A 17,235-nucleotide genomic window follows, 5' to 3' on the forward strand; every position below is an offset into this window, starting at 1 on the left:
GTGCAAATTTCCAGCTTCACCCCACTAGTCATTGTCTATGCAAGCACCTGCAGAACTTCCCGAATGGTAGGAAGTCTCTTCGCAGTCGTCTTTGCCAGCTGGCTTCTGGATCCCAAAATGAGTGTGCCACCGAGACGTGCCATCGCCTCTCTGCTGTTTGTTAAACCTACAATAAAAAAACTGAAAATTACATAGACAGGACTAAAAATGGCTCCTGGACAAGTGGTGAATGAAGCCTTGTAGCGTTTTTTTTTCTGCTGAAAACTTTTTTTGGATACTACATAGATACATTGAATCAACATCTTTCGTATCGTAATTAGTAGTATTACATTATTAAACAAATCGCAATTATTCTAAAATATCTTTTATCTCGATATCAACACCAAAGACTGCCGAAGAGCAATAAGGAAAACCGTCGTACTGTGAAGTGCCGAGTAACCCTGCCACAAAAAGCCTATTGCCTTATTTCTGCACACGAATTCGCAATGAGAAAAATAAAGATATTTGATCACCAAAAAAGGGTAAATGAAAGCACCAACAAAGAAATAAGTAAACTAAAATTTATAAGAAACTAACGAATTCACAAAGCGGTATCTAGTGAGCCGTCTTCACTTGAGTACAGCAAGAAAGACCTGCGTCAAAAAAAAACAGAAGCGTCAGAAAAAAATTCTTCAAAAACACCACCCCCTAATACCTTAATTGGTTTTTTACATAGGCGCACGACTGGTGAAGTTAATAAATTTATAACATAATATCGTAACAGTTGAATATTCATAGAACAAAAACAAAACAACAACACGGAAAATAGTCTTACACTAACAAAGCAACAACGGTATATTTATCAAAGTGCTTTTTGATTTGGTTTGAATACAGGCGCTGCTGTAGAATTTTTCTTTCGAGACATAATCTGAAAGTATGTACGAACAACACAGGGCGCTTCAGAGTGCCGTATCTTTAAATGCAAATATTGCGCCTAGCAGTCTTGTTTTGCGTGCCATTGATTTAACAAATTAGTAAATTGTGTTTTGCCAAAATACCCGAAACATATCTCGTGAACTATGCTATAGTCTCTTAAGCATGTGCTTCCAAACTATGTGCTTCCAAACTTTTGTATAGTATTGTTGGCCTTAATAGTGATGGGCTGGGTAGGTTAAAGTCAAGCGTACAGACTAGTACTACTGGTGTGTTTATTATAACTCTTGAACAAAATAGCTTATAATATTCCAAAAAGTTATTGACCTCTGTACCATAATTTATTTGCTCATTTGGCCGTACCTGTTATGTTTTAGGCGTTACTATAGACGTCGACTTTATCTTTGTAGTCCAAATTAGGGTTATTTTGAATTATTGAATGTATGCGCGTGAAAATAAAGGACCGAGTAGAAAATGATACTCCATCTTTCCTTGTAAATTGATAGTGCTTTTGTCTCTACAGAACAAAATATTAAAAATCTCGCACATCAGAAAAAGTAATATGAGGCTCACAAACCATCCACACACAAACCAGTGACATTAAAAACCACAGTTTAGGCTGTTTAGGAATGTTTAAAAGTCAGCAGATGCCGTATAAGTGTATCTCAAAGAAAATCGGCACAAATTCAGAGAATTTGGTACTAACGCGGAGCATTCTTATGCAGCTTGTTTGGATTGAGAGCACTTGCAGCCAATTACGCTTACGAATACTGAAACACGCTTCATTATTATAAAACTATTTGAAAGTTTTATTTCGTTCCTTTGAGGACGGATGTAAATATATGCCACTATAGCGATGAAGGGGCTTTGTGCGCTAAGTATATTTTTTTTATCGATGATGCAAGACGTGCTGCAGAGTTGATATATTTCCGCTATTTCATACTTATTTGCAACGTTCTTTTCCCGACTCTTTTGTTTATTCCTCGGTTTGGGGCGGACAGGTATAAAATACACGTTTTATTTGGACAGATCCGCAGTGCACAAATGTGTTTTTGTTTTATTTTTTATTTCTGGTTATACCAAAATTCGGCTCAGACAGGCATCGCATACACGCTGTTTTAACGTTTACAGATGTAACTTTTGCGAAATCTGCAATTTTTGTGGGAATTCAGGGCTCTACGCGGTCCTGTTTTGCCTGGGGAGTGGGGGGTACTCAGCAAAGCATTCTATGCACTAAAACAACAGTCTATCAACAGTGTAGCGAATGTTCCGTGTAACAAGTACTAAGAAAACAAATTGCTGCACGTGTTGTTCTTTATTCTGCCGTCCTTTGCTTCCACTTCCTTTGTATTGCCTTTGTAAGGCGCCAGCTTTCGTCATAAGAAGATAATTGCTTACAATAAAAAACCAATGTGTTTGTAGTTGTTCCGGAAACAGCATAGCATCGCACATCATGGAAATGATCTCCTCACGCCGAAACGACGCATAGGTGGTGGCCCACAGTTTTTGAACCATTTCTGAAGAAAAGATAAGGTTAGGAAAGCACCACTCAAAAGACCCAAAATGCCCTGGCGCAGGCACGCCCGGGAAAGAAAAGCCTATTTCTCATTATTCCCGCAAAGGTCTGCTAAGGTGGTGTCATATTTACGTCCTTTCTAGTTACTGTGCAGGTCTGTGCCACCCCCACGACCCTTTCGCGCTCATTCTCAGTCGTTGCTCCCATGACGGCAGCCGCTACCGATGCCAAGCACACCAGGCCTTTAGGAGTTGCTGCAGTGAAACGTCTCGACATATACTCGGTTCACTTTTAACGGGAATGGCATAGGGACAAATTATTTCCCGAGTAGGGAAATATTCACCAAACGTTCACTCTTGCTAATATGCATCTTTTGTTTTTAACTCAGCGCACTACGATACTTTTTTCAAATCTAAAACACAAATTTGAAAGCACCGCGAGCCATTAAAAAAGCACAAGTGGTTCGAAATGTATAAACCAATGCTTTCGACAACCAACAAAAGATGCACCCGATTTAATTTTACCCTGGCACAATGCACCACATGTCTTCTTTTTAAATGAACATGAAAAGAAGAACAGGAGGGAGCCCCTCCTTCTCAAAGAGGTGAGCCAGTAAAACATAACAAATGTTTCTTTTTTGCTTTCTGCAATTTCATAAGATGAATTCAGGAGCCTTCGTGGCCAATCACGCTTTCTGGAGAAGCACTCGCTTGCGGCTTGGGTGGTAAAAGAAAAACTTTAACCTCCTGTGTGTAAAAACAAATTAGCAATGTGCTGGGCTTTGCACGCTGAGTAAAAGACCCTAAAAGTTTAAAACGTGTTATCCAGCGCGACACCAAGCGGGAGAATAAGGAATAAAGCGAAAGTGCCATACCGTTGTACGGATCATTTATCCAGGACGAGATTTCTGTGCGGACTGAATTTCTGTTGGGTGTACGGTTTCTTTCCCTCCACATCTTTAAAAGGGACATTTTTGTCAGTGTACTTTTTTTAGCTTCATTGTAAGGTTTCTGCCAAGGAGAAAAGAAAACATAAAAAACTTATATTTTCAGGAAGCGGCGAATAACAAAACTAAAGCGCAGAATTCGAGAATGGAACGTGGAAAACATTCAGATTAGGTCTCATTTAAGTAGTTTTAATTGTTTTTATTACCACAATTGATTGAAAACAAGGACACTTGCATTTCCCTATATATTACTCTTAGTAACCCGATCTTAGTTTCCGATCCGATACTCTTAGTTGCCGATCGCCCACCTACTAAAAATAAATGTTCAAGGCGATAAGAAACATAAAAGCATAAAAACGTTGTTATGTCAGTAGCATTCACGTTCTCCACCATAATCTTTGTCCTTTGCCTTGAGCGAATTATAAACTTCAGGAAGACTGAGCGAGCAATGGGACGGGAGATCCAATGTGTAACGTTAAGGGAAAAGTCTGCGGAGTGGGTCAGGGAACAAATGAGTTTTAAGGACATATTATTCCAAATTAAGAAGAAGAAATGGGTGTAGGCAGGGTATGTTATATGAAGGCAAAAGAACCGTAGGTCATTACTGGTAACAGAGCGGATACCTAGAGGAGGCAAGCGTGGCAGGGGGCGGCAGCAATTTATATGTGTAGATGAGATCACCAAGTTTGCGGGGATAAATTGGTCGCAGCTACAAAGGACCGGGATAATTACAGACCCATAGGACAGGCCTTAGCCCTCAAGTACGCGTAGATAGCCTTAATGACTATGAGACTGAACAATAAAATCGGTGCAAGGAACCTGGTAATGGAGTCATCTCGACGACTCTGACGTGGCAGGCCCTGGGTTCAAGGACAGTGGATGCCGAGAACCTACCAATGCTGATGAACACGTCTAAATTCCCAAGAGCTTATAAGAACTATACAACCAACTTGAAGTTGACGACGAGGTGCTCAACCTCAGAGAGTCCGCACGGAACCCATATGATCGGACACCCCGATGCCACCAACTACTCCGTCCTCTCATTCCGGATCTACGCTTAGGCTGATAAATCCCTCCACTTAGAACAATGCCACTTCTCGCTTGGAAGTCCACGCGGGAGTTGCCCCCAATCAGGTCAGCATGATCCTTAGCCATCCCAGCTTTTACACGACCACGCCGTGCTCCTTATGTGGTTGCCATGCCATCCTGGCCCACATTATGTCGTTATGTTGCCAGGACGCCTTCCCCAGAATCAGTTTCTAGGAGTGGGGGAACGCCTGCTTCGCATTCCAGTCCAACGGCACACGTGTCCGCATGGTCAAGAGGACGGAAGACAGCACCTGAAGGCATGTGGCCCACTGCCACGACGGCACCGCCAAGCCCACTAAACGAGACGTCCTGGAAGAGGAGAACCTTCAGCCCTTGCCCACCGCCAACATCAGGACTTCGATTCTCCTTGGCGCGTTTCCTCAGCCGAAGACATTTCGCTCTCCCTCTCTCTCTCTTGGATAGTGAGTCCATAGCAGCAACTTCGACTTTAAAAATGTAACGGCTGCTGCCTAAAAGGAGGACAGTTCAACACTACTTCGTGTCAGTACTGTACCATAGAATAACACATTATACAAAAATAGCCCTTTTCTAAGAACACATTATTACAAAAGAAGAATTTTCCGCGCCAAACTGTCCACCGTCTAATGACGTAGAACTCAACCGGACCTCCACTCAGTCAAAGAACACAAAGCCAATCTGAAATTGCCAAAGAGCTTGAGGCGCACAAAGCCACCGAATGTCCCGACAAAAACTTTGCTACACGTTTTTATTCTGAAGAGGTTACAGTAAGCATACAATCCACATTACAGTGCACATTGCAACAGAAAATGAAGAAAGAACGTCCCCGCACTCGGTGAATATTACCCAATGTCTGCCATTCTTTAGTACTACTCAAGCCTGCAAGCAACTTCTCCGAAAAAGACCAGTCCCACATCATTCAGTCATGACACCACCGCACTCGATCACACACCTCTCTCATATAGTTTTTACTGAAGACCCCACTGACCATTTGCAAAAAGCAAGGCGTTTATCCAATTGTCACTAGAATTCAAAGTAGACGCCCAGCGAAAGTCACCAACCGCACAGTGAGTCAGCTTTACCAGACCATGGTTTGAAGGAATTTCCACAGGACACAAATTACGATGTTATTTGCACTTGATGTGCCAAAAAGGCAGAGACCACAAAGAGAAACGTCGAAAATCTATGTGAACATTACTGCTCCCCAAGAGTCGTAAGCAACAAACAGGTGGGCTACGAGGCACTTAGCCTGTTGCAAAGTACAATTGAAAAAGCTCATGAATTGTGCGATGACCGGATATTTGAGAGTATACCAAATGCTTGATAATAATAATGGGCTGTTTAATTGCGCCAGGGCAGCTACGCAACAACGCAAGGAGCTCGAAAAACTACCGCACCCTCGAACAGGTGCATCAATCAAAAGACCCCCAAGGTGACAGAACAAATTGGCTTTTTTTATACCCTTACTCCCGCCATCGTCCTGCTTTCGGGATGCAGTGACTAGATTGTAGAAAAGGGGCCGCTTCCACTAGTGGGGAAAGGCTGGAGAAACAGCGGAGCTGGCGGCATCTTTTCCTTCGTTGGAGACCTAGCTGTTCCTCCTCCCATGGATTTCGAAAATTGCCACCGAAAGTTCTCCATGACTGGCAGGCCAGGATAGCTTTGTCCGCAGGCTTTCGCATCTGTCCCAAAGTTGACCGCGCTAGCATATAATGTAGCGGTGGCAACTGTCCTTGCTAACTCGGCGTACTTCTGGCGAGCATGCACGTGAACTGGCGAGAAGTAGAGCGTACGAGATATCACGCCGGGCAGAGTGTTCTCCAAGATTGAGAACACTGGCACGCGCGTTGACATCGCCACGTCGGCTCAGTGACGTCCTAGCTAGGCGAGGCTTGGTTGGGCCTACGGAGATAGACGAAGGTCGTACCGGCCGCATCGAATTGGGAGAGTTGGATTTCTTGGTATTTTTTTCTCCATGCCACCGGCCAAGTCCAAGCTTACACAGCTCTGCTGTTAAAACTAAACCAAGTTGTTAATAAAGGAAACGTATTACTAACATGACGTTGGAAACTATTTGACCGATGAATAAAAATTGACTACCCATCTGTGAAAACGAAAGCGATGAGGCAACGCAAAGTTTTCCAAGATCAACTCCTACAGGAAACGAACCAACCCAGAAGCGAGAGGACTCTATTTATTTTAACGATTAGTATCAGCGAGCTATCAGATATTGTCGACGGATAGGCGCACTTTCTGAATATTTTTACACGTCCATGCAGCCCTCTCCAAGTCTAAACTGCTTCGACTATGCCCGAACGTGAGCAATGGGATCGACGTCGGCGTGGGAACGCGAAGGACCAATCTTAGAATCCTACTGCGAGAAGCTTTATTACTTTTTTTTCTCACTTCACCCACGTTCATTATATTTATCAAAGAAATTTAGCTTTCCTGAAGCGCGTTTTCGTGGAACTACAAACTACGCCCGAGAGAAGCTAAAAGCTTCGCTTTATTACAGTGTGGTTTTTCGAAATATCAGCGTATTCAAACATTTTTTTGTGAGGAGGGAGCCCGTCATTCGTTCGCTCTCAAATTTTACAAGAACATCAAATTTAGTTTATTTGGCTTAATACAAGAACAAGGACCACACTAACGTGCTTATTCATAGAATAAATAAAAACCAATTTCCCCTGTGGACACCTGGCGCCACCCCGGCCATTTTGACGGCACATCTACTGTGTCGCCAACTCGCGTATTTGGCCGCAAACACCTGATCCTCTGCGGACCTGCTGCGTACCAGCATCGGGTGGCTTGTGCTGGGCACACCAGGTGGCGCAGGACAACTGGTGTCAAAATTGCCAAGATGTCACCCAGGTTGCCCAAGGGCAGATTGTTTTTATTTATTGTATAAATAAGCAGGTAATTTACGTTATGATCCTTTATGTTAAATAAAATACACCGCGAAATCCTACCTTTCTGTCAAGTTAGAGCGCGAACGGAAAAGCGGTTCGCCAAGAAACAGATTTTAAAAACCCGGATGTGTCGATGTACCACCCTGTATAAACAATGTGCTTCAGGTGTGCGTGCAGTGGCTTTACATTCAATGCCGCACAGGCGGCTTCTCAGCACATTGCAATCCTTTGCGTGCTCTCTATTGGCCAGTGCTACCGAATAAAAAATCTGGTATTCGTTGCGTGTATGCTACATAAACTTACAAGAAACAAATATTTTATTTTTTTTATTTTAGCCTCGAGTTCCCGCCAACCTTATCCTATTTTCTATTTTCGCCTCAAGAGAGCAAGGTACGAGCACTTTCCTGAAAACGCACCTGTGCCATACTAAATTTAGATATTCAGCCTGCCTAGGTAGCACAACTTTACCCTTGTCGTTCTATTTCGGTTGCTAGTGTTACAACGGTGCATAAGTGAAACCGAGCATAGATCCTTCGTAGTTTAGTTTTTAAAAATCTGATAACTTATTTAATCAGCGTTCACTGCCTAAGGGGAAGGAATTCATTCAGTATTGGCACGGTTTACGTAATTTTTTACTACTATGAGCTAAAGCAGTTCACATTTGAAGTGGTTTGCTACACATTAACATTTGAAGTGGGCTGCTAAAAAACCGCTCATCGGTTCTTTTGTTGCGCATACTGTTTTAGAGCAAAGCTATACCTCTACACATCAACAGTTTAAACTACGTAGGCAAAGTCTCCAAAGGGCCACGGCCTTAGACGCCGAGCGCATACTTCAGGCTAATCTAGTCAGGTATACAGGATAGAGTTCAAAATTCGGTTAAAGAGGTCGCAAACAAGCATCGAAACCGCGTTATTGATGATAACGCGCCTGTGAACAATGGCACCTTGCGTACCTGGTAATGATTATGTTTGCAGATAATCTTTGAAGGTTAGGCTGAACTAGTGTTACATAATGGAGCAGCTCTTAATGAAGACGCCGAGAGCATGCGTCAGGCTAGGCAGGACCGAGCATTTGCCGCAACAGAAGCGGACCGTAGCGTCAGTATATAAGGTAATTGAGTACTGCCAACGTGGCGCGCTAGTCAGCAACGGCGGCCATTTTGGCATTTATCGGTGCTGTGATATTTCCGCTTCTACGGCCTCGTCGTGAACCTCCACCGGGTCGTTTGTAGAAACACTACCACGATGCAGCAAAACGGCATCTTTAGACACACTTCTGAGGCTGAAATGCTGTTTCACGTGTTGTTTATATTCGCATTCGGAACGACGTCCTTCACGCGCAGCCAGAGAACAGGGAGGACAAGCGAAGCCTACCAGAGTTGACCGACTAAATTGCATAAAGAACTAAAGGGCCGCGCCATAAGCCGTCGCGGTGTAAATAAATGTCACCTAATGAGAAATCACCAATGGCAAGAGCGGCGATACGGAAAATAAAATTCCACCTCCCCTCGCGGGGACCCCTGTGAAGATGCGACGCATAGGGGGTTCACGTTGCAGCGTTGGACAGCGGAGGAACGGCGCTGGAACGATGGAGCGGAGCGGCGCAGGCACCGCGTTTTATAGCGCGCATAACGGTGAGGGGAGGCGCCGGCGCCAGTGCGTCTGCCGCGGCTATGACGCAACACAATCCAACACAATCCCCTTTAATCCAATCCAATCCAATCCCATCCAAATCCAATCCAATCCAAGCCAAGTCAAGCCAGGCCAATCTATTCCAATCCAATACCCCTCGCGAGAGAGTGTTCGCTATCGGAGAGGAGAGGGGGTGAGCGGCGGAGAGCGCAGCTGGCGCGGCGAGGAGAATGGGGGAGGGGCGGACGCCGACAACGCCGGATGCAGGGACAAGGCGAGTGAATGAAATGCAGTCGCATCTAAAAATAGGATAAAAGGCTGCCTATTCTGCGTACCCTTATCTAGTTACACTAGCCTAGCTCAGCGACAGGCAGGCTGAGATGACGAGAAACATTTCATACCAAACTCCGTCCCCATTTGCAGTGGATTACACCCGCTGTACTGGACATTGATTCTCGCAGGCGCGTCTATTCTCCCATTGGCGACCAATTTTGTGGTTGTTCACAGCTGAAGGAGGACATATTAAGGCGAAGGCTATCAATGGCTTGATATTACTTAGCGACATTGTTAGGCTGGGTGTTGGGTTGGATTCCTATTTATAGGGTCACTCTAAATGCGGTTTAATTTGAGCATGATCACGCAGCCGAAATTTCTATTGAGGTAATCACAGGTCGCATGAATATTCAAAAATATTTTTGCTGCTCACTTTTATTTGCGAGCCCTAAAAGGGGACTTACAGAAACATTATTGCGGAGAGCGCTTTGTAGACGAGGCCTCTGTCGGAAAAACTATTTCGATTTCTTTGGTGATTGCTCGTATACTTTGGACAGCCAAAACGGTCAACGTTTAATTCAGATTGCACGTCAGGTCCACGCGTCTGGGTGTGCGTCTGAAGAGTTCCGCCGAAAAAAAGCAAAGGCTACAGTACCCTCCTGCTTGACGAGCTTTTGATGGAAGCTTGAGGCCCGGTGGTCGGGCAAACACACGGGTCCTTTCCGAGCAGCAACAACAAAAGCAAGGCCGAGCCGGGCTTGGAAACAACACCACAAGGTCATGTATTGATTTGTGGCCGCCGACACGCTTCTAGACGAAGAAAGCGGCATGCGACACCACGCACAAGCTGAAGCTAAGGTGCTGCTGTGTGTTAGAAGTATGGAGAAGTCTGCTGATAGCCGGATGCCCTTATCACTACCAGCCCAGAGCGTTGTGTTCTCGCATAAGCTGTGTTAGCTTAAACAGTGCCTCACAAAGCTTTTTAGCATTGCCTGTTGTGTTATTTGCCGTAGTCTCCAGTGCTTGCTTTCATAGACAAGGGCCGCCGCAGCATCAGTAAACTCGAAAAAAAACTGACAACGAAATTAAGTTGCCATGGCATTTGGGTCTGTTTGAGAACTTTGAAGACGCGAGTACCTTGGTACTTATCAATGAATTCTTTATTGGTACATAGTATATGCATCTGTTTCCTCGCTTTGGCGTCATCATGTTCTGAATAAATTATTTCGATAGGTTTGTTTCTGCTACACCATGATTGCATGTGTTTGATTGCTTTCGTTTCTTCGTCCTACGTAGTGAATGACTTCGTCAGCAGACTGGCACTACGCCACAGCTTTTCTAGAGGCAGAGTTGTAGACGGCTGGTATGAACAGGTTTCACTTAGGTGCCTTCACATTCAGGTGTCACGCGGACTGCACTGTTGAATAATTTTCACGTTTCCAGTACAGAGATCCGCGAAGTGAGCCTATAAGCTTCGCAAAGCTCTTGATACCCTACCAATCCACGAATGCGCATGCTACGAATGGACAGGCACAAGAACTTTTGTTTCTGCTGTGCCAGCGTGTCGTGATGCGGTCTTCATCGAACATTTTGCAACGAACTAGTAAAGAGGACATAAGCATTACTCCTAATACAATCGGTTTTTCTGACAGGTGACATGAGATGTTTAATTTGTAATGAGATTGTATAGTTTGTGGACGTTTCGCAGGAGTGACCGGCATACGCAAATCTCTTGGCTGACGAATTTTATATTTAGGGTGGGGGCCGCGGAGGCACAGAGATTTTATGCGGCCCAAAGCGACCCACCAGAGTGGCTGGATGTTTTCGATGCGCTTGTCTGCATGACCGAGTATTGACGGGATCTCAATTTTAGGTACGCTGACGTGCCTCTTACTTTATTAAACGGGCTCATAAACTGATACCCTTCGCGTTCCACCGAGGAATAACGGATAAATTAAATAAATTGAAAATGAATGTCTGGATTTCGATTAAAAAAATGTAAAAAGGTAATTAAACACGATACTTACGTAGAAAATGAATGGATTACTGTATACTTCTGTATTTTAATGTGACCCTGAGTCTTCATTGAAATGGAAAAAAAGTACGGGTATATCTCGGATGTTAGCGAACACGGCTGCAACTTTGGACCCCTGTTCTAAACCCACCAGAACTCAAATTTACTTTTGGATCGGTTTTTAGAGCTGCCGCCATCATAAAAAACGGCGGTTTCTCGCACAGTGCGAAACTTCGGCGTTTTGTATAGAAAAAAAATACTAGTGAAGGCGACAGAACGCCATGGCTTTATCTCCCCTGTGTCGTGGAATAAAATCGGGCGAACGTAGTTGAGACCATCGCCCTTCACAAGATAATTTTTTTTTTGCGCAGCTGCTTGCATTCGTGTACAGGAGTACCGTACATTTATTTGTCAGTCATGGCACCTTAAAAAATTTAGCAGCCGAAGTGTGAGGTTTTTGGTTTTTTACTTTTCATTTTTGAAAGCGCCACGTCGCCGGTTGGCTGTAACATTTCGCTACACTTAGCACGCCGATCAAAGATTTTTGGTACGAGCGATAGGCTTTCTTCAACCACACAGCGTGAATCCTGGAATGTTCTGTAATCATAAAAAATGCTTAAGTAAACTGGCGCCTAGGATTTAGCGTTCCCGTTGGATCCCACAATTCCTCATTTTAAAGCAATTCCAGTGCACTATACATAACTAAACCATGAAAACAATTAGAACAACCATGTGTTTCCGTGCTTAGAGCACAAGGAACCTATATATGAGTTTTCATTGCGTGTAAAAAGCACACAATTTGTAAAAATGGTTCAACAGAATATGCAGTTACCCCTTGGTTCAGAAGCAAAAGTTCAACAAAATTTTTAAATGTGTAACGTTTTCTGTAAGACGTTGTAAATGTAAGACGTTTTCTATTTGTTGAGTAATTTGTTATAGGTATTGTTATCTTACTTTCTGAAGCACTCCGATTTTAGAAAGCCGTTTCTGAAAAATACGACGGAATGGTGGCATCACAAAGACACACGGAGCGTACGTTTGGAAAACATCACGCACAACTGTTCTTCATGGATCATTTATTAGGGAACTAAGTAATTCCGACTAAAGGCCACGGCAATTCTTGGTACAGATGAGAAATCACACAACTACGCAATCTACATAATACGAATTGTAAACTGTTATAAAACACATTTTTAACGTCTCCAGATCGCACGGCCACATCACAAAGCAGTGTCACAGTAACAGTATGCAGCAAACAAGCGTGGCTATGAAATTCCGGAGCTCGCTTTTGTGCAAGAATACCTTATTTACACTGCACTGTGACGTAATCTACTATTCGAATAATGACGCTAAAGCAGAATACAATTAAATCAGGCGATTAAAAGCGACCAGCCATTGGACTATGTTCATGCATGAATGCTGATTTGAAATATGTATTCAGCATGGTAAGGTGCCGCTGTTCAGTACCCTCGGCATTCCTTCTTTGTGGTTACCAATCAGTGGACGCAACAGTAAAATAATTCAAATCAATTTGCCTTACCGTACTAATGCATCGCAGGTTTGTGGAGCCTTTCAAAAAATTTAAACAAGCGGTACCAACTTCCCTCACCTGAAGTTGTGTGCTAACAATTCCCCGATAAGTAGATTGTTCTGTGTATAATAAGAGCGTAGAAGAATCAGGATTGCTAGAAATATTTTGCTGTGTGCTCTTCAACATAGCGGCACAACTTCGTCACTGCAGGGATCATAGGTTGCTTGTATCGTCCGTTGTTGCTGTCAGTCCACCCGATGTCAGTCCATTCAGGTGGATATAATATGAGCAGTCAGTCGGGCCTCCCTTTATCCTCCTTGTTTTTTGCTTCAGCGATAATACCATGCCAAGTAACCTCGAGTTCTTTGCCGTCTATTTTTCTGTAAATAACCCCAAAATACGAAGCTAAGCAGCGAACATATATATAAATAAATAAGGCACGACCTCGGAAGACGTTCAGAAGTCCACAATTTTTAACTTAGAGTACATACGCTAGCTGAAGTATGTGTATACGGATGCGGAGCCTTGTCATTTCAAGGGCAACCGTTTAATTTATAGGTCTTTGGTTTATAGGACCGCAGTACTGTCTACACAAAAAAAGAGGAAAATATCAGTTGGAAGTGTCAGTGTGAGCCGAACAGACAAAACTATAACACTTGCATAATTATAACACATAAAGTGTTAACGTTTCTGTGCGGCTGTGTTTTTTTACTCCCTTAGCTTTTAAAAAAGCACCGATATCAATAGCAAAAAAAAACGATTTTTACTGCGGCTTTTAGGAGCCAAATCCACTTATGGGTGGATAAAAGAGGCACTGCCGTTTGAGGAGGAAATTGGATGTTACTGCTGCGTTTAGATAAATTGCCATTTTTTGAACGTTAATTCCTCAGTGGCCACTTTTCTTTTGTGTTTCTATCTCTACGCAGTGTACATTCCGCTGTTTTGGTGTAATTCCGGAAATATAAACCAACAGACCTACTTTTCTACGTTAGCTATGTTCCCGTAGATGCTTACTTCACCGGTGATGGTACAGGGATGGCTACCACGTATCGCTAAACTGGACAAGCACTGGTGACCAGGTAGCGCAAGACAACATGAGTGTATCGTTCAAAATTATTGGTATATAAAAATTAGCCGTTGAATTTGTGTCGCAGTGACAGCATAGTTTCAACGCCCTCATAAAGATGTTAAGTTGTGCAAGCAATGGCAGCAATTTTAGGAGTGTTGTACGGTCTGCCCTATACAAATGAGTGACTAGCTTAGCGTGTAAAAGCTTTACGTCACACTAGTAGAAACACTCTCGCCTAGAATATACCTTTGTTTGTACCCAGTCTTTGCGCATCATTTCTACATTTGTAGGAATCTGTCTGTTGGCTGTAGCGCATAAACATTCCCATAAAAATTGCATAAAATGCTGAAACGAACAGAAGAGCAGTCAGCAGTCGAGTGGCTACAATCCTAGCTTAGCACTCAAATAGACATTGCAATGCACGCCTAGTGGGCTTTTGAAAAGTCCTAATGAGATTTGTTGGGTGCCCAGTGAGGTCTTTCATACAATTTTGCACCGCACACTGAAGAGCTTGTTTTCGTTTGGGTTGTGGCAGCACGGCACAGCAACAGGAAAGCATTCACTAATCCTAAAAGCTGTACCAACTTTTGAGTAAGAGATACGGGCTATGAGGGCGTAAGCGCTATTTTCTAAGCGGTATCACGCCTCTGCCTCCATGCAATTACCGAGCAATATTGAAACCTCTGCTGAAATACCCATGGTGGACGTCATGGAGATGGGTGCTTGCCTGTCACACGTGATGGTTGTTGCTGCATTAAGTTGTCCTTAAGGGGAAGGTGGCACTTTTTTCTGTTAGCAAGTGGTTCAACCTTTTCTAAAGCATCAGCTAAACAATCTGCTAGAAAGACATGGTGTGTTGCGACCGAAGTGCATTTCCGGGAAGGGTAAGAGAGGAATAAGCTTACGGCTAAAACCGGTGTCTGGATACGTCATCTTGAAATGTACGGCTAAAGTAGAATCTCTGCTAACTTTAAGAGGCCTCTAAGCTAAATGTAGGTGACGCGACTTACATCTGTCGAATATAACAGGAATATAACTAGAGTGAGCATGTATTTCACTAAGTAAATCCGAAGGGTGGAGTTGCATTTCCTTGCTTAGCGGCATCAATTTCCACGCACCGTATTCTTCTCCTAACATAACACTGTATCTACCTAACACTGTCCTAACGATGCTCTTTTCGGCCACATTTTTTTTTTGTATAACGCGCATCAAAATGTACATTGTTTCGGCTTTGGCTAAACAAAGTTTATAAAAAACTTCAGTAGCACTGAACATTAGGGAGCTGTCCACTGTTGAAGTAGGTCGCGGGTTCGATTCCCGGCCGAGGCGGCCGCTTTTATGATAGAGGCGAAAAACAAAAACGCCCGTGTCTACGAGATTTCGGCGCACATTACAGATCCCCAGGTGGTTAAAATTAATCCGGAGGCCTCCACTACGGCGCGCCTCATCGCCTGCATTGGAGGCGCGCGCTCGAGACGCTCGTGAAGAAACGTGTCTCCCATGAGTTCCACGTTTTTTGAGTTAAACCTGCGGAAATTCTACATCTTGTGAAATTCCCAGTGCACCATCGTGCAAATATCGTCGAAGGGCATCATCGGACACCAGGCTCAGTCCGGTGGGTGCTTGTTTTCAAGAAATAGAACCTTTCTTCCCGAACGAGCGAGCTAAGCCTAACCCTGCTGAAGTAGGCTCAGGCACAACTACGGCCATGAACCAAGACTCGCCCGGCGGAACCGGGGCTTGCATCGGCGGCGACGTCGCCGCGGCCACCGCGGTCGTCACTTCCGACTCGGAGGAAGACGAAATGCTTCATGACACAAGCGATGAAGAAAGTCGTGAGGTTTCAGCGCAAGAGCACGACACTCAGTGGACCGACGTGATTTCCAAGGCGCAGCGTCGACGGAACCGAAAGGCCGAGGTCGCATTAGGCCTAACTCCAACCACGCCCGACAACAAGTCCCTGTCAGCATCGAAATCAAGACCGGCGCCCCGCAATTCAGCACCCAGGCCCACTCCCCTCCCCCGCGATGACTTCAAGCTAGTCCTGCGACCCCAGAACGGTCTGAATTTAAGCAAATTACAGCCTTTAACTCTGTCGCTTGCTCTCCTTCAAGCAACGAACACAACATGGAGGCAGGCCAACCTCCGCCTTCAGATTGACTCAACCCAAAACACCGCCACGGTGAGCACTCCTTCGAAAGAAGTAGCCAAGTTATTATTCAAGCTAAAGCAAATTATTCTAAACAACGCAACCCACGCTGTTATGCTGTACGGGCTAGCGCCGGACGACGCGGTAAAGGGAGTCATCCGAGGAGTCCCCGTCGAATTCTCCGATGAACAAATCATTCAGAACATCGACCAAGACGGATTCGAGGTATACTCGTGCAGGAGAATAGGCAAGGAATCCTCGACGGTTATTCTGACATTCGCGGGGTCTAAAGTTCCTCATTACGTGAGACTGTACGGCGCGGAACACCGCTGTACGTTGTATAAGAAGACTGTTGCGGTTTGCACCCGCTGCCACGAGTTAGGTCATCGCAACACTGCCTGCCCTCAACCAAGCGTCACGGTCTGCCATCAGTGCGGCACGAGGGACCCAGTTCAAAACCACACCTGCGTAGCCAAGTGCTCCCTATGCTCGGGCCCCCATCTCACGGCATCCAGGGGGTGCCCAGAGCGCTTCATCACACCCCACATCATCCGGCAACGCAAGTTCACAAAGCAGCAGCAGTCGTCCGCTCGAGAATCACGGCGGGACCAGACCCCCAGCAGTGACCGGGCCCGGTCTTCCACCCCCCGTGGACGGAGCCATGATCATTCCAGAGGCCGTTCCACAGACCGGTCCACCACATCAGATAAACGAAGAGGATCTCTAGCCCGAAGCCACCGTCCGAGATCGGGGACAAGGCAGCCGTACCAACACAGGCCCCAAGAAAGCGATGCAACCAAAAAGGTGAGCTGGACAGGCAAAGAATCTACCATTGCTCTCGATTTTGCAAAAGACTTTCCCCCGTTAGCTAAAGCATCAAGCAGTTCATGCCACGAATGTAACCAATTACGCACTCTCCTTAAGCAACAGGCAGAGCACATCTCCAAGCAAGCCCAGCAAATCGAAAAGCAAAATGAACTAATCCAGGCACTCCACACCCGGCTGGAGGCGGTAGAAAGGGCACAACCACACGGGTCCGGTGATAAACGCAAGAAAGCTCGAAGGGAAAACCAGGCCGCACAACAAAACTGCACTCCTGAAGGAGGAGCTGACATGGACACCGAAATTACCGCACAAACCACGGAGGGGCTCGAATGTGGAAAGAACCCACTCCAAACGATTCTGGATGCCGTCCAACTCATGGCCGAACAGAT

General features: G+C 44.9%; 1 protein-coding gene across 1 annotated transcript in view; it reads left to right on the forward strand.

The window, feature by feature from the left end:
- LOC144180054 (uncharacterized) overlaps positions 1-17,235 on the forward strand; it is a 70,064-nt gene that overhangs the window by 50,703 nt on the left and 2,126 nt on the right. The window contains exon 2 of the mRNA XM_077708462.1: positions 15,433-15,487. Within this exon, the coding sequence (XP_077564588.1) occupies positions 15,433-15,487 (55 nt within the window). The remainder of the gene's footprint in view (positions 1-15,432; positions 15,488-17,235) is intronic.

Source organism: Haemaphysalis longicornis, unplaced genomic scaffold, assembly GCF_048455015.1.
Source record: "Haemaphysalis longicornis isolate Haplotype H1 unplaced genomic scaffold, Haemaphysalis longicornis Haplotype H1 scaffold_4, whole genome shotgun sequence".
NCBI classification, from domain to species: domain Eukaryota; kingdom Metazoa; phylum Arthropoda; class Arachnida; order Ixodida; family Ixodidae; genus Haemaphysalis; species Haemaphysalis longicornis.